Raw genomic sequence first — 26,783 nt, 5'->3', positions numbered from 1 at the left:
GGAATTTCTTGATCCATGTAAGCAGCTCCAAGAACAGACGAATTGATGGACTTGCGGCTTGCAGTCTAGTAGAGCAGCTGTGTACTTGGCAGGCAGAAAAAGCCAGTTATTATCAAGTTGTTTCTGTGGACTTCTTTCATTCTTTGTAAAATGTGTTCACAGCATTACTTGAGTGTTGTGAAGTGCAGTCTTAAAATTTCTCAGGTTAGTCTTCATGCATGCTTTTATCATCAAGGACATTTAGAAATTCTCTATTGAATCTCGCCCAGAGGAGCCAGAGACTCACCAGAATTTAGCCTGGATACACAACTAGAACAAGGGAATGTTATCCTGTGTTTGTGCAAGAATTCCCCAAAGGAGGAAGTATCCTTGACATCCATTTGCATTCTTTCTGAGCCATCCAGTCACCTTGGATGTGCTAGTCTGGCCCTTTGGTCTTTGCTCCTGTCTTTATTTTCACTGCAGCCATTAAGCAAGCTAATAGAAATAAAACTTGTCCTTTTTGCCCTCTGTTTAGCATCCTGCCTCGAGCACAAGAGTCATTGAGCATAATGTTCATCCAGTAAATACAAGTGAAAAGGATACTATTCATTTGCAGTTCTATTAGTGGAAGCTACGGTTAACAATTCAAATCTAGGGAGAAAGATAATTGCAGGAGCTGATTGCCAACCATCCTCCTATGTTGACTCACAGGGCAAAATGAGTGAGAGTGAGAAAGAGAAGCTAAAATTATAGTATAACTCTCTGAGGAATATTAATGTAATAGTTTTAACATGATCCTGCTCACGTTTTATCAAGTAATGTTAATAAAAAGGATGGCTCTGGTAATTTTTGCAATATTACATTTTCCTTGGAATAATTGTGACTTGACACTCACTTTGCAAACTAATGAAACTTTTACATTTCTGAATGTTCCTATAATTTTTGTTATTTAGGTGAAGATGATACCTCTGGGCTGAGAAAGTACATTCTGGAATTTTAATCTTGTTTGCTAAAATATTTATGTGCAGTACTCGGAAGATACCGTACCAGTGGAGGATCTTTGTTTGTGGGAACACGTTATGAAATCTGCGGGATTCCTTTGAGAAGCTCGTTAGCTATACAAAGGAGGTTCATTTTGGATTAAGGCAAATGTAAAATTTGCGTTCTGGCCTCCGTCAAGAATCCGGGCCCCCGTGTGCCTTGCGTCGCCCTTGCTTTGTAGCGAGCAGATAGCCGCCTCCCTAGGGACCCAACCGTCTGCTCACCGGGGAGATTGCTGCAAGCAGATGAAACACTCAAGGAGGTAACAACAGAACCAGCGGAGCTTGGCTAAACAGCAGAAATCACGGTTCACTGCCTACGTGGCTAATTGTTGAATTGTTTGCAGACCCTGAGCTGAAGGTAGGTTTTAGCTTACTGTTAGACATGGTCTGCACGCCCTGTGCGGTGTTAATATTCCACCTGTGACAGGAACAGAGCGAAGATGCAGTTACTGTGAGCTTCAGCAGAAAAGTGACTGATTTCAGGACTTGGGCCACTTTCTCAGCTGCCTTAGAGGCAGGTCACTTAGTGAGTGTGAGAACGTTCAAGAGTCCAAAAGCAGTAAGAACCATCTGTAAGTCTGATTTGAGAACAAGCAACAAGTATGGTGTTCCTGCTACGTCCAAGTAACTCGATTACTTGTTGCTTGGCTCAGCTCAGCCCGCACTTTGTAGCCTCTCTAGTTCATCTGTTGTGGGATCTCGTGTTCTGTGCTCTGTTTCCTTACCTGGAGAGCCTGCCCTGTAGGGATGCAGTTGTTGGGCAGCTGAAGAAGTGCCACTATCCAGTGAGCAACTAGTAGTAAGTTACTGTTCTCTCAGCTGACTTAACTCCAAACCATGTGCCCTACGTGTCTAAGACAGACATCAGCCTCCTCCCGTAATGGGACAAAATGGGCTTTTGTGTTCTGTCAGTACGAAGCCAGTCTGTACTTTTCTCCATTCCCAGTGCATTTCTCTGTAAGCTCATTTTTAGCTCTGTCTTTGCCCCTTATCTTAAATCCAGGTTATTATTTGCTGCTGTTTGCTAATGCTTCCCCCCTGCATAGCCAATGCTTTTTGTACACAAAACAGAACTAAAATTTTCTATTAGGTTTACTTTTCCCTGTTATGTTAGGCTGCTTAATGAGGCCAGCCCAGGATAAAAAAAATATTAGCATCTGCTGTATGGAGCCGCACAGAAAGCTAATGCAATGCATTCAGGTAGGTCTTATGTATTCTGTCAAAAGAAGGTACCTCCTGGGTGTTCGTTGCTGCAAATGAGATATAAAATAGTTTCACATTTCCCTCGGGTATCAGCACTGTTCACTCCATCAGACTGCAGTGGACAGAGATCCATTAAAAGTTTTAAAACTAATCATCTGCTCGGTTATGATAGCCTCACCCTGCTTGGCAAGGTATTGTCAGCCTTCCATCACTCTGTCAACAGTGCTGGTTTGCAGTGGTTAGAAGTGTAGCTATTTTTTGCAGCTATTAACAATCTAATTCTTCCAGCCTTGGTTCCTACCTGCCACCTTCTGAGCATGTGTTCGATTTGGTTTTGTAACACGTACGGTACCCAGAAGAAAAAGGTCAAGAAAGGATTTTTTCCTTTCCAACGTTATATCTTCAGTAGAGGGATATAGAGACATACAGAGGTAGTGAGCTAGCTGGATAAAATTGTTCGATTCTCCAATGTAACTGCAATGGTTCTTTCTGGAAAGCTGATGCATCAGTACATGCTATGTTGTAAATTAGACACAGTTCATTAGAAGCACACACCCCTCCCCAAAGAGACCTGAATTCTTTTCGTGTGCCTCCCAACTCTCATCGAGGTAAATAGCAATGGTACCTTATAGGATCTGTGTTATGGGGATTTACTGTGTCTGTGGCAGATCCTCTGCACTGGGCTGTGTGATACAGAACATGTCCAAGTGGAGGACAATTGGATGGTGGCAGAAGAAAGAATCATAAGATAGGCATGAAAATGACAGTATTTTAAAGACAGTAAATTTTTGTAGTATACCTTTCTGCTTAGTCACATGATCTAGAATTATTATTATTATTATTTTTATATAAAGGCTTACATTCTCATTTACTAGCATGACTCTCTGTTTAGACCCGTGTTTACCCATTCACATTTCTCCTCCTAAACTTGGCTTTTGAATCTTGATACTTTTAAATAGACAGTATTTTGCCATGTGGTAAAATAGCAGGTAGATGCCCCCGTGCCCTTTAAGATGTGAAAGATACTCTGCATCTACCTTTTACCTTTCTCTACCTTTCTTCTACCTTTCTCTAAGATGCTATTGTCTCTTCTCATGAACTCAATTCAGCTGAGTCTCAGCTTTAAAAGTCTACACATTATATTCTAAAACCTGTACAGATCAGAAGAGAGAATACTGTCCCTAGGAGTCTGCAACTCCCAGTGAGACTTTTTTTTTTAAGAAATGAAAGAGAGATTCTCATATAAAACAAAGATGCCTTGATATGGCATATATTTCCAGTGTTGCTTCCACATTAGCACTTTTTGAAGTGAATGTACTGATTCCGGTCAGGGCAGCAAAACATCTTTTAAAGAGGAGTTTGGCTCCTTAGAGGAACTAAAACTATATTTTTAATTTTTAAGGAAATTACTGTTTTTTCAGTGTGAACATGTAGGCACAAGAAAAGGAGGGTAGGAAGCTTTGTTATGTTAAAAGTCATCTTTTTGGTTGGGATCCAGTAACACAATCCAAGGTAAGAATTGTTTGTATCCCGATCATACGAAATTTCCTTGGGCTTCAGTTTTAAAACGTCTGCCACCAGAAGTATTGCAAAGCCAAGATACCTGAGAATTTCTGAGTGAAACCATAGTTGTAATAGCTAGCAGTAGTTCTTACCATATGACAGAGAGATCCTTAGTGAGGGACCCCTGTATTTTATCAATTGTATCATAATTGAGCTTTTTTTAAAATAAAACCTGTTTTCAGACGTTGGGGGAGCTAAACTAAATTCGGAATTGTTCATTAAAATGCACAAAGGCAGGAAAGCACGATATATTGTTAAAATGATTAATTCTGTGCACTCAATTAATACATTTTAAGGCCAAAAGGGACCATTAGAACATCTAGTCCAGCTTCCTGAATATGCAGGCTGCCAATTTCACCTGGGGTTACTGAGCCCAGTAACTTATGTCCGATTAATGCATACTGCCCAGGCAGTCATTCAGTCTTGATTTGAACACTTCAAAAGACAGAGATGCCTCCATTTCCCTTGGCAGTTTGTTCCGGTGGTTACCCACCTTCACTGTATAAATAACTGAATAAATCCTGACTTCTGGTTTGTATGAGTCTGGCATTTCATGTCCAGCTACTGTTTCTTTTGATATCTTTCTGTACTAGATTTTATAAATCTCCTTGGTGCTTCCTATTTGCTTTTTCAAAAGGTATGTATACATGATAAGCTAGCCTCTCTTCTTTTTTAATGGGATAAATAGATTGAGGTCTTAAGGTCCTTTGCTGAAGGCCATTTTTGCAAGCCTACCAATCATATTTGCCTTTCTTGTTGTACTTTTCCAATTTTTCAAAATCCTCTGAAAATTGCAGTACCGAACTGGACATCGCTGCCATGTAAATCCAGATTTGTTACATGCATTTCCTACATATTCTGGGATCCCAGTGATCCCAGCTTTATTTGCCAAGCGTGCAAGCACAGCGTAGAAAGCAACAAATAAGAGAAGGGATGTGCAGCTTCATGCATCGCAGAGGAATCTGCTCTCTGGGCAGTGAGGACTGAGTGAAACCAGCTATTTAATCGGCTCGAACACGTGAGCCAAATTGTGAAAGACGTGCAGCTGGAGTTGTGTGTGTATCTCCTCACAGGCGTGAAGCAAGAGAGGGGAAACTCAAGATGTATATTTTAGTTACACCTTTCTCCTGGTACAAACTTGCGTGCTGTTTCTGTTCATGCCGCTTCACGTCCTCTCTGCTTTTTCAAAAAGCTGGCATGTAAATTACTGATGAAATAGCCCACTACTAACCTTTCCTGTCCGTTGCTTTGCCTGGTGTTGCAGAAGGAAGTTCTGCAGAACCTCACAAGGGCTTAGGGATCTCTATTATTCTGGAGCCAATTTGTCTCTAGTGAGAGCTTTGCTTTTCAGTTTAGAGAGGACCCAAATGAGCCTGAAGAACTGGGTATTTACAGCAGTGAGTCAAGGAAAACATTGATTTCAAATATGCTCTCAACATCCCAGAACGTTCATTTTTGTGGGAGGATGAGTCAATACAATCATCTGATGCGTAGTAGTTTTAAGAAGGGAAAAAGGGGGAAAAAAAAGTGGGGGGGGGGATAGGCTGAATGTCTGAATGGATAACAGACTTTCTGCTTGAGTGATAAGGATTTTTAACTGGCCGTGCCCCACGTGGCTGGATTCTTTTAGCAGCAGCAGCCAGCAAAACGGCTGCTTTTAAAGCAGCTAAACAATATTCACTCCAAACTCCAGCAGCTTTAAAGTCAGCACCTTGAGAGTCCGGATTTGGGCTCTAATCCAAAGCACTCCCGTGAGGCCTGCAGACCTGACAAAACCTCTTAACCTTCTCCTTCCTTCTCTCTTTTTTCCCCTCCTCATTCCGTGGTGAAATTCAGCCCTGCAAAATGAAGCTTTATGGCCTTAATTTGTTTGGAGTGGAGAATTGCACTGTGATAAGGGCGGTGGACATTAAATTACTTAGCATGTGCAGATAGTCCCAAAAGGGTTTGCTTAGAGTAAGGTGCATGCTTAAAAATGTTGGTGGATGAGGGAGATAGGTAACGCATTTGCTGGAAACAGGCACCTTTTTCTTTCTTTGTATTCATGCTAAAAGAAAGGTTTTGCAGGGCGAGTGGCCATGTTACAACAGGAAAACACTCAGGGTCCTGACGAGGTTCAGAAATTTGTCCACGTTGTTGTCTTCATTAAAAAGGAGTGTTACTTTTACCTCTGATTGCTCTGGTCTGCAGGTTTTCAGCTGGAGGAGTGAGGCGACAGAACCTCAGAAGGAGGGGAGAGGAATCTAAGAAAGCAGATCTTAATGGAAATGAAGGTTAGGCGGTCGCTGGAGCTGGACAGGGGCAATTCACTTCTCCTGGAGGCAGACATCAAAGACGACAGTCAGGAAAGGCCCCGCTGAGTACGTTAGGATGTCAGAGTACAGTGTTAGCTTCTCAGTGCTCAGTGCTTGCTAACCTTCTCTAGCAGCTATTGACACTTAAGCAAAGGACTTGCTCTTGCCTGATCCCTGATGATTTCTTCTCTTCGTCTTGTCACGGAAGCAGTGAAATCTGGGACATGCAGTAACATTTAGGAATGTTACAGCGTTTTTAGTTTTGTAACGTGAGAGCCTTTAAAACAGAAAGGCCCTATGGCATAAAAATGTCAATTTTGTCTAGCACTTCGCCGAAACCAGATAGACCAACGATTTCACAGGTGATCTCTTGAGTCTCAGAACCTGGTTCTCGGCTCAAACAACTTTTGTCTTGACAACCAGGTAGAATGAGCACTTGGCCTGTTAGTGATCGGTTGGCACTTGGGGTGCTTTGCTTTTAATATATTGAATTTGCACCAAACTTGGACGCCCCAGAATTCCAGAGAAGTGGTAACTCTGCAGTGAATTTCAGTAAGTACTGTAATTTGGTTAAGTAATGCGGAGTCCTGCCTGAAATCTAAAAAGCAGGTGGCAAGCAGATGAACATCTTGTTTTGATGTGCTTCCGACTCTGAAGTCTTTGTAGCTAGGAAAGGAAACCCAAGGAAGAATAGCACCTACCTCTGTTTATAAAGACTGAGAATAAAAGGAAAAAAAGAGGTTTATGGGAGAGAAGTTTGCAGAAGATAGCTTGAGGATAACAAATTCAGCTGCACGATGAAATAAAGAGTAAGGGGGAGGGTGGAACTGCTACAAAGCAAGCTGCTTTATGCATTCAGAGGCAAGAAAGAGTCTTCATGCTCAAGAGCTTAGGCTAAAAAGAGCTTAATCAAAGTCAATGGACAATTATAATGTTGGAACAAATGATGATAAAATACTGGATCTTGAATTTGATCCAAGGGAAGACAGAGGGGCCTAATGTTTTCCATAATTGATTTCAAGGCTCAGATGGGGAATACTGTGTATTATAGAAACATCAATTGTTCCGTTTTCTTAATAATTTAGACTGGCTGTTTCTTTGATAATGATGTTCTCGGCAGCTGTGAAAATAACATTCTGGGTAAACACAGGGTAAAGGCAAATGCAAGTACTTGACATCAGAAACAGTTAGGAAAGGTTGCACTTTTTGCAGCCGTGTTAGGAGTAAATAAAAGAAAATACAAGCGTTTGGAGTCCATTATTTAGTAATTTGTATGCGGATGGTTTCTCAATTACTTTTTGACTGCCTGGGACTGCAGGAGCCACACTTAGGGATTTCATGTTCAAACTGGATATTGTCAATAATACCTAACCTTTTCTGATAGATCTCAAGGTATTTTACAAAGGAAACCAGTATTGTTATGCTCATTTTACAAAAGGGGAAATTGAGATACAGAGGCATGTATTGATTTGTTAACTAAAAACTCAGGGACAGAGCTAGGAGAAGAATTCAGGGCTGCAGGGTCCCAGCTGCTTTTAAAGCCACGTTTATTCCAAAAGGACTCTGCCCTTCCTTCACGGTTGCGGTGTACATCGTGCACTTCCCTTTGTGACTTTTCCACTCATCCGCTCTTACACCTAGCGTTAAGAGCAAGTCCTTCTGCTCAGGTAGAATGGAAAAGGTCCTTACAAACCCTGCTGATACCTGAAATTTCTAACACGTGCTGTTATCTTCAGTCTGTGTAGCCACCCCTCTTTGCCTTGCAGACATACACTTACGTAGCAGTCCAGAGGTGAAACTGTGACTCAGAGCTGTACCTGCAGTGCTTTGTATGTTGCGGAGAACCGGAGGTCAAATAGCCAAGAAAAAAAGGTATCAGACGTAACCATGCCTTGCCTGTGAACATCGAGCATCACTCACTTGGGCAAATTAATAATTTGTGGAGGTTGTTTTATTTTGTCTTTTTAAAGTAGCACAAGAATGACTGTTTTCCCCTGTGAAGTGATAACTTCAGATGACAACATCCTAAGAATTTGTAAGCAGGTCATACCAAGGGCACTGTTAATTGAAACATTAATGCCAAAAGTTGAGTATTTCAAATACCTTGGAACAAAAGGAGCAGTATCTTGGAGCTATATTTATTAAAGACATGGGCTTAAGGCTTAGGTCTTTATACCCATCCTTGCTATAATTCAGAAACTGTTGCATCGATATGCCAAATGTGTTCCACCATCAAAGCGGTGTAATAACAATACACCTGGAACCTGTATAGCCAATTGTCACAGATTTTCATAAAAAATCAGAATTTGAAGTTTGGGGTGTTTGACTTGGGTCTTTGTTTCTTTTTTGGTGAAACAAAACAGCTCATAGAAACAAAGAAAAAAGATTTCTTCAATTTTTACTAGATAACATTCCGGAATATGAAGGCCATCTATATTGAAAAAATACATGGACAGCAGTCTAATTGCCCCAGATTTTCCAATAAATTATTTCAGAAGTTAACAAAAAGATCCTTTGTATATTACACTATGCAACCCAGCTCAATATTGGGTTGCTTGTTGCCATAGCTGCAGCTCAGGAAAATGCATTTTTCTCAAAGATTTATCAACAGAGATTGCAATGTTTTAGCTCTGTGTAGCAACACACAATATCCAGTGTCCCCAAGTTGCATATAAATTCAAACACTAGGGAGTCATTCAGATCACATTTGAGCTTTGGTACATGTAGCGCAAGAATAGCATCTCACTGGTTGTCCATTAATGTGTCTTGTACTGTCCACTCAGAAGATACATTTCACCAAGGTAGATTCTGGGAAGAGAGGAAACAGTTTAATCCCTAAGGTTTCAAATGGTTAAACTATTTTGCCAGGGTATAGCCAGGATACACACAGCTCAGATTCATTGCTTTTTGCTCAGCAACTCTGAACTTTTGTGCTAGCCTGAATTTTAGAAATCTCAGATAGACCAGTGGCAATCGCTGTTAGGGAGGCTTGATTCAGCAGAGGCTCTAACATGCTTTCAGCTCCAGGGTGATGCAGTTTTAGAAGACAAAGGACATGACTTCAGTTGTTTATATAAATACACACATTTTCTGGTACTTCTCTGAGGTATATGTGAACATTTTCACTCGTTTGGGCTGGCCAATAATATAAGAAGCAGTAATAACTCACCAGTGGCAGCCCCCAGAGACTGAATCCCGTGTCTGTCAGGAGGGAAGAGCAGCTCCAGTGTCTGGGGGGGACTGTACCTGTTGGGGGCAGATGCTGAGCCACAGCCATTCTGACATTTCCACTGGGAAGTGCACCCGGTCATGCTCACCTCTTCTGTCCATTCGGGATGAAATATAAAGAAACTGTTTGCTGGTGTAATAGCTTTAATCCTATGGAAGTAAGTGTGTGGAATACTGTTTAGTTAATGGAACTGGACTTAAAACATTTGAAATCTTTGAAAAGTCTTTCTTGGGAAAATGTTTTGTTCTGGAGTTATCTAAGAATCGAGACAGGATTTTAAAGGCAGCCTGGAGGAGCTCACCTCTGTACATAAAAATCAGGGGTGCATTGTTCTCACTTTGGCAAATGCAAATCTCCTTCCTATTCTCATAGTTCATTTTTAATACTCTTAGTCCTTCCTTCAACACAAAATTCTCTTAGAGAGATGTTATTTTTTTAAAAAAGTAATTCAGCTAAGTCAAATCATAGTTTATTGCTTGTCTTGTTTTATGAGTCTCAAATCCTTCCCCATCATAGGAATAATGCTGAGAGGTTGGAGTATGAAGGACAAGCCAGAGACACTGAACAGTAGGAGCCATTGTTTGCTTTAATATACATCAGACCCCACTGAAGTGTCTTAAGTGTTTTCTCCATTTCTTTCCCCCCCTCTTAAAGTTAACGACGCATAAGGAAAAGGCTGATAATGAGCTACTTACTGTCAGGATCATGGTTTGGGGGTATAGTGTTGTTAGGGAGATACATTTATATTCTGGAGCGTTGTAAAATGTTGTTTTTGAACAACACCTTTTGTATGGTCAGGGATGGATTTATTAACTGGCTGTACGCGTATGTATCTTGTTAACAACAGTTTGATTTATGGAGGTTTAAACTCGGTACATTTTCAGTGTTGCCTTTTGCTTTATTTCTGGGAAAGCTTGGTAAAAAGTGGAATGTATTTTTTCCCAGGAGTTGGGGATTTTTGATTTAACTCTTTGCTGGGTTCTGATTGTACATGCTCAGAATTAGTTTCTGGTTATAAGAGATACGTCATCAGACCACGTGGATGAAGTAGTTCTTTCTGGCATTAAGCTCCAGGAATCTGTGGGGAATAAAAGTAATCTTAATCAAGCACACAGATAACAAATTAAGAACCGGTATTAGCAAGCGTAACTATTAATGTATGTATGGCAGCTCTTATTTAAATTTGATGTGAATGTGATGTTAGAATCCAATGTCACTTCATTTATATAAAGAAACAGAGCCTTCACAACAGCATCAGAAGTATGTTTAACCTGTTAGTGACCAAAATTATGCTCTCAAGGTGGTGTAAATACAGACTAACACGGGTATCTTCAAGAGAGTCAGTCTGCTTTTAAACAGATGTCACTGCAATTACATTTACAGAAGATGAAAACAGCAGAGAAACTAAGTGCTGAACAGACCAATGCTGATAATGCAAACCTTGTTTCTTCAGAGCAGTTTCATAATTGAAAAGGCAACCCTTATTGGTTTGACATATTTTATACTAGTGAACTCTATCATGTATTTTGTTTTGAATGAGGGAAGGCCCTTGTTATTTCTGGTGCTTTCAAATGTTCCCTTTATTGTCGTATAAGTATTCATTGCAATTTTTAGCATACTACTCCTCATATCACTCCTATTTGCTTTTTACAGAGAGGAACTGAGACTGATAGACAGAATTACATGTTCAGAGTTGCACAGGAAGCTTGCAATCATGTCTCAGAAGCCTCAGATCATCTTTAAATTTCTCTGTGGCCAACTCATGTTGATGTAAACACCAGCTCTTCCTAGCTGTCCACTTCTTACATGCCTGCATTTCCATGTCCTTGACATGAGATTTATACCACCATTATCTGTCACCCCTCAATTTCCCCTGATAATGTTAGAGAACACAGAATTTTTCTTCCTTGTGTAAACATGAAATATTGCTGGATTTAAATAATAGAACATTTCAGGCAGGGAGGACAATGTGACAGATGTTCATACAAGGCTTTTGAGCAGCTATTGCTTTTGTCCAGAGAATGATGTTTTTTTGAGCTATATCCTCAAACTTCAATAACTATTTTCCAAAAACATATTTGAACAAAATAATATTGTGCCTTCCAATACATTAATATAATTCCAGACCTTGTCATTTCTCTCCTTTGCGTGTTAAGTGAAAGCTGGCTGTTTGTATTATCTGCTGGATAATGTGTAATGGCTATAGAGATGAAGGGTAAAGCAGCAATCTTTAATATAAATTCTAGTATCTAAATGTTAACTACAAAGCTGCATTAAGCAGAAATTACACAGAAAGGAGCTACTTGCTTTAGTCTGTCGTATTTTCAAGAACTAAGTATTGCTGATTCGTAATCATAATTATATTCTTTAGTCTTTTGTACATAAGGGAGAAGACAGAGAGCAGCTCTGCTCTTAGGAAATGCCTGAAATAGCCTCCATGGTTGCTTTGTGCTTCAAGGGCTGCTTAGGGGTTACTCTAAATTTGTCTGCCTGTCCCCTGAAGACAAACTAGCACCTCCAGATACTCAGAGAGCACAGCATGTGCTGGCTGCATCCCATCTCACCCACAGGATAAATATTCCTTCCCTACAGCACGATTCTCTGTTCTGCTTTATTTCAGAAGGAGCGAAACGTGGCTTAGTTCGTATCGGTTGAGCAGACTGTCCGCTCTTTCAAGTCAGCACAGGCAAGGTCACTCAGCACCAGTGAACCTGGGCCCAACAAGGGCAAATCTTGCGTATGCTTTTCCTGATGCCAGTTTCACTGTCTGTCTGCAAATGATCTATAGCTGTAGTTACCCTTCTTGTAGTACTAGTAATTGAGTAGAGGTAGAAGGTGTAAGACAACTAATTAGAAATAGTTTTGCACCTACCTGGTGACACAAGCAGTAATGTATGTATTGTTCATTTCTTTTGAGGACTTTGGATGGCTTGGTGAGTACAGAAAATACATATTCACTCGGTATGTTTGGGATGTTGCAGACACAAAGGCAGCGTTGATAACTACAAGTGAACTGTCATGATAGTAATTTTAAATTGTGCATCATGACAGAAGTAGTAACAATAATGAAAAAACTTCTAAAATTGTATTGGATTCTGTAAACATGTTATTTTAAAGAAGTTACTTATTCTGTAGCGAAGAACCTCTTCCAAAGAGTGCTTTGTCTACTGAATGTGGTAATAGGGATCTATCTGTCCATGATACAGGATGCTTAATAGACATGTATGATTACGATTTTCCAGAATCCTAAGGAATAATCCTTATCTTCTATTTACGTTTAGTGGGACTTGGCCAATGAAATTCCTTAAATTCTCTGAAAAACTTGTCCAGAAGAATTTTCTGTTTAATGGTCTGTGTATTCCAGGGCACATTTACAAAAGAAGAAGGCTTAAAATGTATGCAGTCTGCTCTCCAGTCTAGCTCCCTGACCGTGCTCCTGTCATGCACATGAGCATATACATCTCTTCGTCACTATAAATCCCTGAGCTTCACGACAAATTGAGATCTGTATGTGTAAATACCTGTGTATTTATATGCACAGAAACTGAACCGTAACAAAAGTACATAGTTATTTATAAGATATGGATTTAATTTCCAGTAGAAGACAAGCCCTGACACATATTTTTTTTCCTGACTGTGCATCCTGTATCTTACTAATCATTCTGTTACTGGGGGGAAGGGGGGGGGGGGGTTTCACTGAAAATAAATTGTCCTGTTCTTAGGCTGATTAAGGTGACAGGTCCTATAGTGTAATTGCTGTTGCTGTTCCTGTTCTGAGCAGGAATAACCAGCATTTACCAGCTGCAGACATGAAGTTTGCCAATGACCGGCCTCTGGCAGCGCTGCGTGGGCCTTGGCTGCTTCAGGTCAGAGTTTTCCTTCCAGAGATGGAGCTTTAACATAATTCAGGAGCAGATGTCATATCTAAGCAATTTTTATTTTTGCAGAGTAACAGATGCAAGGGCACCTCACAACTGAGAGCAGGAGAATTTCTCTTAGTTACTTCAGTGAGCTGTGTCTCTCTTAACTCATCATCATGGGCATATTGGTGGTCTGAGGTGGGAAATCACAGCTTTCTGGAGTTCTGTCATGAGCGTCTTGTCCCTCGCTGCGCGAAGCCGGCACTTGGGCACCCTGCGAGCCTGAGCCCTGCCTCACAGCAGCTCCCGCCACAGGCGGCGGCTGGGGGCTACAAAATGGAGGCTGCCGGGAAAGTTCCCCAGGTGAGCTGAGAGAGAGGAGCTGAGCTCTGTGAGGGCTCCTTGAGGCCTGGCCTCTGGTATGGCTGCGCTCCCAGACAGCCCTTGGGCTGACGTTAAGGGCAAAGGGTTGCTCTGCTGGCCTGTGGACAGTGAACGAGCTGTTAGGGGGAGACGAAAGCTGTTTGAGGCAAAGCCCCATGCTGCCCCAAACATCACGTGTTTGCCTTTCACCTTTGTTGAAACACTATTTTTTTTTAATTATATTTTTTAATAAGCTGCACAGTTCTGAAGGCTTTCCATTCATATCCAGGCTTCACCACCTCCAGCTTCTGCTCTGTCCCATAGCTGTGCTTTTTTAATACAATTGAAAAGTCTCCTCCTCACTCTTCCTACAACCGTCAGCCCACTGTGATTGTTTTCCTTGCACAGGCCTCTTAATACAAGATTTTTCTGATCTCCCTGTTCCCCTCCAGCCTCAGGGCCCTCAAATCCACCACCACCACCCCTCGTTGGATCCAGGCATGCAACAAGGTATGGTGTCCAGAAAGTGGAGATGCTACAAAGTTCCTCCCCATGCCTTCCAGTCCCGCTCTCCTCCCTGTTCCTCCTTCCCATGCTCACACGAGGGAGGAGAAGCGGGTATGAACCAAGCGAGATATGCACTGGAAAAATGCTTAAATGCTCACAGCTGAGCTTATGGAAGGCCACCCCTATGGGAGCAGTTGAGGGAAGACAGAAGTTGTTCGCAATGGGCGAGCTGGTGTCCCTCACCCCAGCCTGGGACCCTGATGGGATGGCTCTTACCTGCCCTGTGCCTCTTTGCTGCCACCTCCTGTCTCCAGAGGAGAGAGCTTTCTGCTGTACAGGAGCAAATTCTTCCCCTGGTTTGCTGGGAGCTGTGATCTTTGGGTGGAAGGTATTGCAGCTGACAGATACATGGTTCTTTAGCAGCTCGTTGCCGTTTCTTTCACTGTATACTGCCTATTAAGACAAGTAGTAGTTTAAAGGGTATTCACAGCAATATCCAAGATGGTTTAAATCGAAATGTCAATGTATTTTAATGATATGCCAAAGAATAGTCATATGAAATCCTGTGTTTTATGTAATGTGGTAATAACTTTCCTGTCAAAACCTATTGACACACCTTAATTTTGACTTATTAGCGTCATGTCGAAGCTCCTGATTGACTTTTTAAATTCCAGGCTTTGAACCTCCTTGAAAACAATCTGTAAGTCAGAACAAGTCATTCAGCATCACATCTGAAGCTTTGAGCTCCTGTGAAATGTTTGCACGCTATCACCAATGGTGTTAGTGTACAGACAGACACAGAGATGATTGTGTCCCGACCATGTTTGACTGCGGGGTTGTTAAAAGTTAAAGAAAGCAATAGAAATCATGATCAGTATTAGCTTTTGTTTCTGCTTGCATTACCACACTGCCTGCAGCCAGGTTGCAGTTTCCAGGCAAATAGGAATTGCCCAAAGCTGTTTACCATCTAGCTTTGTTAAATAATTCTTAGGTTTTACCTTTTTTTGAGAAACATTCAATCAGAGCTGTACTGAGTGGGAAGTAGAGGCCATTTAGTGTTGGTACTGGCAACTACTTGAGTGAAAGCTGATCTTGGAATTAAATTATGACAGCTAATAAGTGCAACTGTGAATTCAACACTTCTTTACTTCTGAATAGCTCCCTTAAAAGATTTAATACAATTTTAAACAATTTGTTTTTTATCCTATTGCAAATAGATCCACGAATAAAGATTACCAAGTGCAGAAAGGCTGTCACAGCTCTCAGGTTCCCATGAAAGTCTTTAGGAGATCAGGCAAAACTTAATGTTTCATCTTCCCTAAGCACTCACTACAGGATAACAGATACAGGCTACCTAAGCTGAGCTCTTGGGGCTACAGGAATTATTCAGTCTTGATGAAAACCTAAAGAGAGGTAGGGAAAAAAAAAGGATCTTTCACAGTTTAACTTGTTGCCCAGTTTAATGTTGTCACAGTTAGAGGAAGTCTTTTGAGATCCATCTGCTAGGGCTTGCTATAGGTAAGAATATAATCTTTAACGGCTTCTTAAACATTGGTCTTTTTTTCTCTTTTTCCTTTGCCTACTCTGTTAACTTACAGAGAAAGATGCCTATGGGTGCTACACGGTTGTTATTGTAGAATTGCAAGGGTTCCTATGTAGCAAGTCTGTGACGTGGGGCTGGATCCTGTCTGAGCACAAAAATAACAGCTCTGGTTCGGGAAGTCACATCGCCACAAGAAGACAACGTATGCTTCCCATGTTCTTACGCTCCTTGATAGCATGTAGTTCTAACAGAGACAGGATATTGACTGAATTGGCTTTTGGCTTGATGCAGTAGGTCTGTTCTTATCCTTGTTCTCTTCCTCAGGCTGGAAGTTTTAATTCTTGCAATACAGTAAAGCAGGGAGAAAAGCTGCATTTATGTCTCGGCTTTCCCTTCCTTACAAGCTGGTTAGGCAGGTCAAATACAGTATTCCGCCCACTTCCAGCTCTCTGTCAGTGAGAGGGGAGATGATTTGCATGTAGTGATTGCTTGTGTGCTGGAGACTTGAGGAAAACTATGACCTGATGCTATTTACTGAATTGCAGTCTGATATTTCCCCCCTCGTTCTTGTTTAGATTAAATTAGCACTATGGACATGTACCAAAGATGTTCAGCATATAATGTTGGTAATGCGAAAGCTGCGTGAGTTTAAAATGAAGTTATCCATTTCTTTAAGAAAACAATTATGCTGTTGTTCCCAAGCTTTCATATTTAATATATTATGGAGAACAAAATATTCTTAGTCGAGAGTTCAGAAAATGAGCTTCCAGAAGAACCTGGAGATACCTAGAGCATGGCAGCATTTGCTGATGGTGGTCAGTGGTTCATTCTGGCAAAAGTTTCCATTTAAAGTGACCCTTTATATCACTGTTTTGCATTCTCTCCTTTTTACTTTCAAAAAAGTAGCAATTTCTGGTATCGATGACCAAACAGAAAGATCCTCGAGACCCCACATTAACCTCATAGATCTGTATGTGATATACAAGAAGGTCCTGAGCTGGTGTGGTGACAGCCGACAATACAGCCTCGTAGGTTAGAGAAGACCACACAGGACACTTGGCAGCATCTGGTAGAACACAATTACATTGACAAGAAATAGATATTATGACTAATAAGGCTCTCCTAAAATCCTGTTTTCTGAGGGGCTGTGCAAACTAGTGATGCCGCAGAATATGAAGTACTAAAGGAAAACGGTGCTGGCTCATCTCTCTTTTTTGCCTGCTTTTACTGGACATGTCTGACAGCTTAACAAAATGTGCCATAATCTGCAGTAAAAACTGAAAGCGTGCCTTCTGCTTATTGTGGGCCAAATTGCCTGCTATGTATGCTACAAAGCTCTATTAATTTCGAGAGGATTGCATGGGATATAAATGCAGGCAGCCCATGATTCTCAGTCTCTGGAGTGCTAAATTTTGAGCATAGCTGAAATCTGGAATGAAGGTCACTGGCATTACATGCTTTCATTAGGAGTAAATGTATGTGCCAAAGTCTGGGGCACAAGGCATTTGTTTTAAATGCTGCGTCTTACCATTAGCAATCACATAAATAATTCAAGTGTTGTGATGTCTGGACCGAAGTTTAATGTTTGAAACTAAAGCTCAGCCCTGGAACTGAGCACGTCTTTAACTCGTAGGTCATAACTTTTCTGTGTTCCTGTAGAACTTGGAGACACTATCCGAAACGAGAGTCCCAGCAGGTTTAGACGCACACTTCATGGGCAATGCTTGATCCCAAAGCCTTGAAAAGCTATGTGGATCAGCCAGACATGCATGTCAGATGGCAGTTTTTCTTCCCCCACTCAAGCTTTGCCATTCCTGCTCAGCTGGTGGTAGTGGGGGCCTGGTGGGTGAAGGAAATAGAGAGACTGATCACAGAGTACACAGGAATGTGCCTGGATTATGCAAAGCAGCACAGTGCAAAATCTCATGCTGTAGTTCCCGGGGGAGCAGGTAAGTCTGTGTGTTGCAGTGCATTTCCTAAAGCCAGGTAGGCTCAGGTATGGTGCGGAGCTGAGGTTGTCCCTTCTTTTAGCAGGGGCAACTGTATTGCAGTTAGCACTGTGCTGGGGTTACCTTTCTGGAATTTACCAGTGCGTTAGAATGATCGCTCTGCATAGCGAAGGTCTTATTCCCCATTACCTATGCCTTTGAAGTAAGAGAGAGAAGAAACAAAATAACTGCACAACCCTGCAGTGCATTTTCAGAGCAAAAGATGTAGGTCTGGCTGATAGTAGCTTTTTACCTTATTGTAAAAATGCAAACAAACAAACAAAAAACTGGTGCTTTCCCTACACATTTTCCCAGAGGGATGGCTCATATTCTTCAGCATCTTTCAGCTTCAACTCTGACTGTTCATTGAAAAATGGCAATTCCTGTTGTATCCACCCTTAATTCTTCTGTCCTGATGCATTTTTCGTTATTTCTGTTTTGTATATTAGTCCCTTGTTACGATAAATGTGTCTTTGTTCCTATGAGCTAAGGACCAGAGGTAGCTTACACGGTGGGGGATGCTCTAGTGGTTTGCAGGTGCTCTCTCTGAGGTTCATTATTTTGTGACAGGACGGCACAGCTTGTCCTAAAACTGTCTGATAATGAGGCCTGACTGAAGTCTGTGGTAATTCAGCAGCTGCTGGACATGCACTTGAGCTGCCGCTGCAGCAGGAATGGAGCAAGTACAGTGGAAAAGGAGCTGGTTGGAAACTACTACATCTATACTACGCTGAGTCCTGAGCGTTATAGAAAATAATCTTTAGTGTTCATGCTCATAGCTAGCTCTTTTAAACCCTGTTTGTGAGGGTGTGACTGCATTTTCCTAAGACTTTGTTCTTCGGAACCTGTTTTTCAAATAAACATAATACTCCTAACATTATACAGAAGCAAATTAGATTTATATGAAAGAGTTCAATGAACAGCATTTTGAATGGGATCCATAATGGGCTTTTTAATTAAATGAATATAGTCATTTCATAGAGGCAGTTCTCATTAGCGTGGCAATATTGAGATGACCATTTCCTTCTAATTGTATTGTGTATTTATATAAGAGGCTCTGGTTTAGGTTTGATTTGAACAGATTTATATGTGATTGTGTCTTGACACCTAGTGCACATATAAAAAGTAAAATCGCTCTGCTTTCCAAATGAAGCTGTTAAATATTCAGTAAAACAAATGACAGTTGTTTACTGTAGCTTGTCTTAGTTGGTGTGTGTACACATTGCAGTGTGTACCTATTGCAGTATATATAACCACAACTATTTAAAATTCCTCTGCCCAGAAGAGTGAATTTTACTAAATTGCACTGAGTTCCCGCTGTAAAGGAGATGAGACACGATTTCTGTTCCAACTGAGAGGCTTTAAGGGACTGTAAATTTCCAGCAAAATTTGGAAAAAAGTCTTTCTCCCAGCTTTTTCTTTCCCTTCCCCCATGCATTTCCATGTATAATACAAAACAGTTACATCTTTTACTTTACTAACAGAATCATAATTCCCTCTTCAGAAAATTAAGTTTCCCTCTTTTCCACTGTATTTGTCCATCTGCTCTATTTTGCTGCTCATAAGTCAGCAGGAAGGAAGTTCTCCATTTCCCATTCCCAGTCCTTCCTTTTCCTTGGTACTCCTGCTTTAATTGGGAAGCTTTCCTTTGAAATAGAATGGGGACAGCACAAGTTCTTGGAGAAGTTTGAATTCCTTTTTATTTATTTATTTATTTATTTATTTATTTATTTATTTATTCTTTTCTCTTTTTTGCCAAAGGGTACGTGTTAATGAGTTCACTGATGTCAAACTTAGAGTACTCCAGTGCTGAGAGATACTGTCTGAACAAAACTCACTGCTCGCATTTTGTGTGTGATCCAAGTCCTGTCTGAGAAGGAAGAGACCGCTACCGGTCACTGAACTACCTCAGTAGCTTGCAGCAAGCTCTCTAAATGCTGACAAACATTGTTCATGTTCAAAAACGTCCATCTGGACTCTGAGTATTTTTGTGTTGTCAGAAGCCTAAAACCCCAATCCGCCTCCAGCGGGCGAGTAGTTTAAACAGTTAAAGCTGTGAAGCGCCTCTGTTTTAACGACACAGCTGCACAAGTGCTTTTATAGGAAGAGCTAAAAATGTCAAAGCACAATTTAAAAATGTTAATTAAGTTTCAGTCTTTGTGGACAACATTGTTAATCACAGTAACTGAGTACAACAGCAACCCTTGGTGTTCTCCGTGTCACATCTTATTGAACAACAATTCAGTCCCACTTGGAAGTGTCACTTCAGCATGCTCTAGTCAACCTTTCCGTGAAGAAAAAAAAATCACTTAATATTGGTTCTTTGGCCAGAAACCTTTGTGAAACATCCAACATTAGTTGGGAAATTGTATCTTTTTCATTGTTCCTCTTCTCCAGGTTTCTCAGTTTGGGAACACTGTCTCTTGTAGTATCTCTGTGATCAGCAGGGTCTGGAGAGGAGGCAGAAAGAGCAAAGGGCTAGAGGAGAGCAATCGGTTCTTCCCTTTCCCTCGCTCTCCCGAATCCTTTGACTGCCCTTCCCGTGCCACTCGGCGTGTCTCGGCATCGCTTCACGCCGCGTGTGGCAGGACAAGCTGAGGCTGTCGCTCCTGCATCCCTTTCTGCGACCCCACAGCCGTGCCTGGCTTTACTGACTGGCGCACCAGTTGCTTTCTCCACAAGTCGTACTGTGTGTATATCTGCTTTTCTTTAGGCCCCTGACCTTGATAATGATGTATAACGTAGTGCAGACCTTTACACTGAGGTAAAGAGTCTTAAATTACTTGCAGTATGTTTTACTCTCCTCATTATATCACCTCTGTGAGCCTTGAGCTAGGCCTGGGTATGAGATTTGGGCACACGCAGTAGCTTACATATCCACGCAGTTTTTCTTACATCAATGCTGCCTTCTATTGTTTTCCTCCTTTAATTTTAATTTCTGCTACTCTAAGCTAATGTACGTTATTTCTCTCAGCTGTCAAGTCCTGGTGGAGGGTTTCATTCTGCTAACTGTAATAACATTTCTTTTTTTTTTTTCCTTTTTATCAAAGTTGCAGCTTAAATCAGACTTGCTTTGTTCTCACCACGGAAAGGAGGATGCTTACGAGGCTTCCTGTGTGCGCACACATATCCTAAATGCATTTTGCATGTATGCTTTTCAGCTGTCTAAAGGATAAGTGGAAACAATTTGGGGGAACACTACACTTTATTTAAAGAAACAAACAAACAAAAAATGGATTGTCCTTCAGTATATGCCATACTTCAATTAATTTGTGTGTAAAAAGTGAAGTGTGCAGCATGGCATTTGTGCTGGGAGTTCTCAGCCCTCAGTAGGCCGACAATTAGGTTGTACAAAAGCTCTCCCTCTCTGAAGCATTGTGCATTTCCTTCTGAACGTCAGCATACGAAGGATTTAGATACAGGAAGGCGACAAGACTGGAGCTGTAGAGCACCACAGGAGCCTGCTGCCATCAAAAAGTAGTACGTCGAGCGGAGCAGGAGTGTGTGCCTGGGCGTATGAACAGAAAGGAGTTGAGCCCTGTATCCCCTCCTGCTCCGTTAGGAACAGCTAGCACCGTAGCCGCAGGCTTTCTGCAACTTCAGCACTTGATCTAAGGTCTGTTGGTCTGATGTAGTTTCTTCCTAAATATTTTATTTTTTACTTTCTAGAGCACTTACTGCTGGGATGCTCAGACCGTAAGAGTGCTTCAGCAGACAGTTTGCAAAACCTTGTGCACCTGCATGAATTTATTCAACGCTCCAAATTACCTGTTTTGTAATGCCACGACACAGGGTATGAACTGTGATTTATTTATTTTTTCTTGCTGGTAAACTCTGCTAGACGAGCCATTTCTATTCCATTTCTTTAAGTGAAATACAAAACGGTAGATATTTACTAAGAATTCAAACAACAGTTTCGTAGATGTCCTTGCAGTGCCCCAAAGCAGAAACAGTTCTGGTTCCAGCGTTAGATAATATGTGTCACCGTTTCCTTTAATTTAGTTAATGAAATGGAAATTTTTGCTGGTGAGGGTTTATTTTTTTGTTGTTTGTTTGTTTATTTGTTTGTTTTTGCTCCCGTTTTCTCACTCTCTGCTAGCGAGGGTTTCTGAGAGCTGGGGACTTGCCTCGAAACTGCCTAGAGTAGGTGCTTCGCTGTGCAGCTTTGTCATCCTGTCTTGCAAATTCCACAAACGTCTACAGGCTTCTGTTTGGGAAAGGTTCCTCTTTGGAAATACTGAAGCGTTTAAATTTTGATACCTCAAAAAGAACCATTTGGAATCAATTGATGACTTTGAACCTTTCCTTGTCAAGGAAATGTCTTCCATGTCTTAGAAATGTCTTTCCAGGTCTTGTCAAGCATTGCTGCTCCCCGCAGCTCTGCCCCTGTGGAACAAGAGTGAAGCTTCGAAACTTTCCTTTCGGCATCAGTGCCTGCAATGCAGCCTTTTTCGACGTGTGTACAACGGTCTTCATGTTTCAAGGGAAACATAGGTACTCACAGCACACTGCAGGGGACCTGGCCTCTGTCATCAAACTCAGACCGCGCTAATTGCTATTAAAAATAATGGTATTGGAAACGTCTCTCTCCTTTCACCACTGCATACAAAATTTTACCGCTGTTAATTTGTTTGTTCCTTCTTTGACTGTTCGTAGATCCTTGACAAAGTGTTTATCTGGGTTGATGTGAGAATCTAATAGTCAATTATATTTTAGAAAAAAACAGAAAATGGAAAAACCAAGTACCAGTAAAGAATTTTATATTAGTTAACTGATAAAATGTTTCAAAATGATTTTTGCGACTTTTTTGTTTATTGTCCTCTAGTTTTTGAAAGCTACCTGAATAGAAGGCCTTTAATTAACAAATTTTTTGCCTCAATCTATTACCTTTCACAACTGAGACCTCAGTGTTGTATCAGCTTTAATTAAATGTTCTCAACACCTCCATAAGATGGCAAGGCATGATTGCGAATATATTGAATATGGGATTTCCAAAATCCCACTTTGTTGATCTAGCTCTCCTCTGACTGGAGTCGACAATTAGCATTCTCAGTGACTTGAATTAGAGCAGATGAAAGTCAAAACAGAATGTTTTTGCAAACCTTACCCTAAATGCAATCTTTTCCGCAGGTGATGGTCAGGTGATGGTTTTTGAACAAGAAAATGAAGTTCTTCATGGTCCATTTTAACCATTTCTAAGAGGCGAGCACACAAGTAGAGGCTGTTGTTGCAGGGAGGGAGATAGGTTTGGATTAACTAGTTAGCTGATGATAAGGCTGCATGGATTTCTTTGTTGTTTGCAGGACAAGAAGTATGAATTCTGAAGTGAGGTACCTATAGCATCATCTGTGATTTTTTTCTCAGCTGGAAGTAAACGGTCCTATAAGCATTCAGTGGTAAATAGCTTTACAGCGTCAATGATTTTCAGATAAGTGCTGAAATCGACTTGGGTGCTAATAAAATGAACTTGGACAGCTAGGAGATAGAGGGGAAAAAACACAAATTATTTGCCTGAGTCCACTCTTAGAGCCTGTCAGATTTTAAGTGTAGATCACTACATTTTGGTCTGTGATCAAACTGGTAGAATCGGGAACTTTTCTTAAGGTTCTGAGCCGGCTGTACTGACTTTGGTGCTTTCTAGAGTTTGGCATTTCTGTGTATCGGGTGCTGGGTGTCCCATGAAAATAAGACTGTTTGTTTTGTACTTCCAATTGGATAGAAATATAACTAAAATTATGCTGAAGACAGTTTCAAAATTGCATTTAAATGAAGTTAATGCTATGAAATGCTGCAGTGCTGGAGAATGAAATACTAAGTATGGTTGCAGTGCTTAAAAGCAATAAAGGAAACGATACCAAAATAAAATTAAGAGAAGAAGCATCAAAGCTGTGTTAGAATAGCTAATGTACTCAAGCCTGGTTTGTAGAACTGCTCCAGGAGGCTCTATTTGAAACCTGATGGTCTTGGCGACCTCATTACAGAGAGAATATCGCAAAACTGGAGAAAGCGGTATGGAGGGCAAGCTGATCAAAGATACAGCAGGGGAGCCAAATCTCTGTTTGGGGGAAATTCAATTGTAAAGGAGTGGGTATGATGCGTATCAGTGGTCCTGCGTGCCTACTGCAGTGTTTCTTCTTCATTTAAGTGTGCAACAGGTCTGTGTTTCCTGCTGGTGGAGCACCAGAATGGAGGTGATGCTCTGTGGAGATCAGATCTGCTCTTGTTCAGAAAACAGTAGATTAGGAGTACTGGAAAAGGGCAGGAACTACTTGAACCCTGCTATAAAATAAAGCTAGCTAAGGTGGAGGGGGTTCGTTTCCCTTTGATTTTCTCCGTAGGGAGGTTTTCAGCTTCCATGAGTTTTTAAATAATCTGGAGTAGTGGTATTTGCACAGAGGACTTTTTCATTTGGTTTCCCCCACCCAGAATGACTCGTTCTCATACTGATACTGTTAGAAGACCAGTAGTAATAACGGGTTCTTGAACCATCTGTTAGCCTCGCTTTGTTTACAGGGCACCCAGCACGGACGATGCTCGCAGTCTCCAGTTCTGTCTGCGCTCTAGAAGAATCTGCTGCTGCTGCCATCCCTAGTTAACAGCACCATTACGGACAAAAAGCAAGCTGATTCACCCTTTGTGTACTCTCACAACACAGAACTTCCTAGGTTGTGATTTGTAGGGCACTGGTGTTTCACGGAGAGCTAGCTGTTCCTTAGGATCAGCTCGTCCTCCTTATTTCCAGCAACTAAACTGCATACATGGAACCGTGCTCATCTTAAATATTTTCTTAACATCACTACACAAACATCTGCTGTAGTAGCACTGTCATCTGATCGTTTGTAAGAGGAGTGAGTAAGGATTGTCAAAGAAGAAAAGGAGCAGGATTGTTCTTAATAATACAAAATCGGGGTCCAGGAGGAGAAGCTTTCTACTAAAAATGTGCACCATGCTTAGAAAGACTAAAAGCCTTATTCTAATCCTAGTCAAAGATCAATCTCATAATCTTTTTGACAGTGGAAACTGACTAATCATCTGAATAAAATTCAAAGCCCCTGAACCAAAGGCAAGAGTAAGAACCAAGCATCATTTGGAGGGGTTTTGTTTGTTTTGGCTGTTCCTGATTGTCCCTTTCTCTTCCCCTCTTTTCTTTATTCATCTTCTTCCCCACCCCAGAGCTAGAAGGGAAGAAAACTACAGCAGAAGGTTGTTCTGGTGTTAGTTAGAAGTGCAACAGTGGGAAAGTGCTTCAGGAGATAAAAATTCTCAGAACTTTTGGGTCATATGGATCTCTAAGGTCTGTCTTTAGGGCACTATTGCACAACAAATAGGAGTTTCTTCACTTAAGCTACTAGCCCGGGATCTGTTAGAGGCTTCTGCCACATTTGGGAAAAGTTTTCTGTTTGTAACATTTTGAATCCATTCCTCAGAAGATGCATTCAGAATTAGCTCTTGTTTCTGTTTTTGTTTTTGTTTTCCTTCCCTTTAGGAGAGCTGCACTGGATGTGAACCGTCAGGGAGAGGGACACCACAGGTACAAAACCCATTGCTGGCTTCCACCAAAGCTGGGTGGCATCACTGGGGGACCTGCTCCGATGTAGCTCGCACAGCAGTGGCAGTGAGGGCGTGCTGTCACTGATTTCAGGGTTGAGAGCATTTCCTAAATGCCTTTGGGTCCCGCTTAACTTGTACAGACTGTCTGATTTGTTTCCTCACAGCACCGTTACGGTAGTTCAGGTACTCCAAACACAGGTCCTGTTTGCAACAGGGATGCAACCTCGGAGTTGCCTTAAGACAGATGGTTAATGCAGCAACTTTATTTTCTGCTTTGGTGCTCAGGGACCGTTGGGTTATTCTTGTTGCCTCTCGTAGCTTGCGTGTGTTTGTACACAGAAGTTTGCGGTAAGTTCAAAAACATCTAAACTAAAACATCAAACTAAAAACATCAAAACTATTAAAAAGGCACGGTATCAAGAGGTGAAGAGGAGGCTTGATTTACTTGCTAAAATGATGTTGTAGATGAAGCCCAACTTTATTGATAAGCATCAGTCTTAAGGTGAGTCTGGGAGCCACGTAAGATCTCATCAGCACCATCAGCTGGTTAATATTAATGGGGGCACTGTTAGGTACTGTGAGGAACTGCTCTCCGTGTTGGGTGGGAACGTGGAGGAAGTGATTGGGCGTTCTGTGTTACTCTGCTTGCAGACTGGGCTGCGGGCCACGTGATACCCTCAGTAAATTATGGTCCTGTTCACGACTAGCTATAGGGAGAAACAAAACTTAAATTCAAGCCTGCTCGCAAAGTTTTCTGAACTCAGAATCGTTTTGAGAAGATTTATGAGAGTTGCGGTTTCAGAAGGAGAATGTGCTGCAGATATCTTAACGGAATGGCTAAGAGCTTGTAACAAATCTCTCGACAGAGTGAGTGCTCATTTGACCTAGGCAATAGAGAAAGGCTACAGACAACTTTAGGGTGTTCATTAACCATTTTGCTTTCATAGATTGGGTGATGCATTTCTTTTGGAATTGAATCCACATAACTCTCTGAGCCTATCTACAGTTGCAGCAATCAAAATTTAAAATATGGCTGTATGAGGGAGAGATGAAGATGAACCTACATAAGCCTGCAAATATTCAGCCTCCCCTTAGCCCCAAGAACTGAAGCATTGATTAGCCTCTTGTGCCCCCTTAGGAAATGAGTAACGAGTACCTTCTTCTGCAAGTATGTGCGGAGCATAGAATTTACTTTCTTATAAAGGCTGAAATCCCGTTTCCAGATAAGTAGATGTGGCTGCTGAGACGTGGATAACAGAGCATGGAATTAACAGGAACACAGGTGAGCGGGGATGCTCAGAACTCTCGAGCAATTACAGCCAGCAATACCAGTTCCTTCAGAGAGTAGAAAGTTGATGACTGTGATTACTGAGGGAGATTGTATCACTTCGTAGTTAATTTAATATTTCTGATAGCTCGTACAACTACCACAGTGTCTAGTGTAATTGAGAATAGATGGTGCAAGTTATAATGGATTTAGGTAGTAGACAGTTGTGATATTTCGTCTCTTTCTGGGATGATGTAGTGCATTTCGGTTTAAATAAGCCCCAGTTTTTCAAGGAGCCAAATCCCCCATGATTTATGAATATATTTTTTTCACTGCTTGGAATCACAAATATATTAGTAGCATGTGGAAAATGCTGTGCATCTTGTACAG

General features: G+C 41.3%; 1 protein-coding gene across 16 annotated transcripts in view; it reads left to right on the top strand.

Annotated features, from left to right (window-relative positions):
- LRRTM4 (leucine rich repeat transmembrane neuronal 4) overlaps positions 1-26,783 on the top strand; it is a 328,498-nt gene that overhangs the window by 199,116 nt on the left and 102,599 nt on the right. For 8 of the 16 annotated variants that reach the window (XM_083812037.1, XM_083812039.1, XM_083812040.1 and 5 more), the window contains one exon: positions 25,062-25,106. The exons of 6 other annotated variants lie outside the window; for them this stretch is intronic. In XM_083812037.1, the coding sequence (XP_083668163.1) occupies positions 25,062-25,106 (45 nt within the window). Of the gene's footprint in view, positions 1-935; positions 12,953-21,244; positions 21,369-25,061; positions 25,107-26,783 lie in introns of those variants that run through there. 2 more of the 16 variants (XM_083812032.1, XM_083812033.1) reach the window with 2 other exon arrangements.

Source organism: Anser anser (genome assembly GCF_964211835.1).
Source record: "Anser anser genome assembly, chromosome: 26".
Classification (NCBI taxonomy): Eukaryota; Metazoa; Chordata; class Aves; order Anseriformes; family Anatidae; genus Anser; species Anser anser.
Note: the sequence above shows the minus strand (reverse complement) of the source record. Positions and strands in the feature narration are given on the sequence as shown.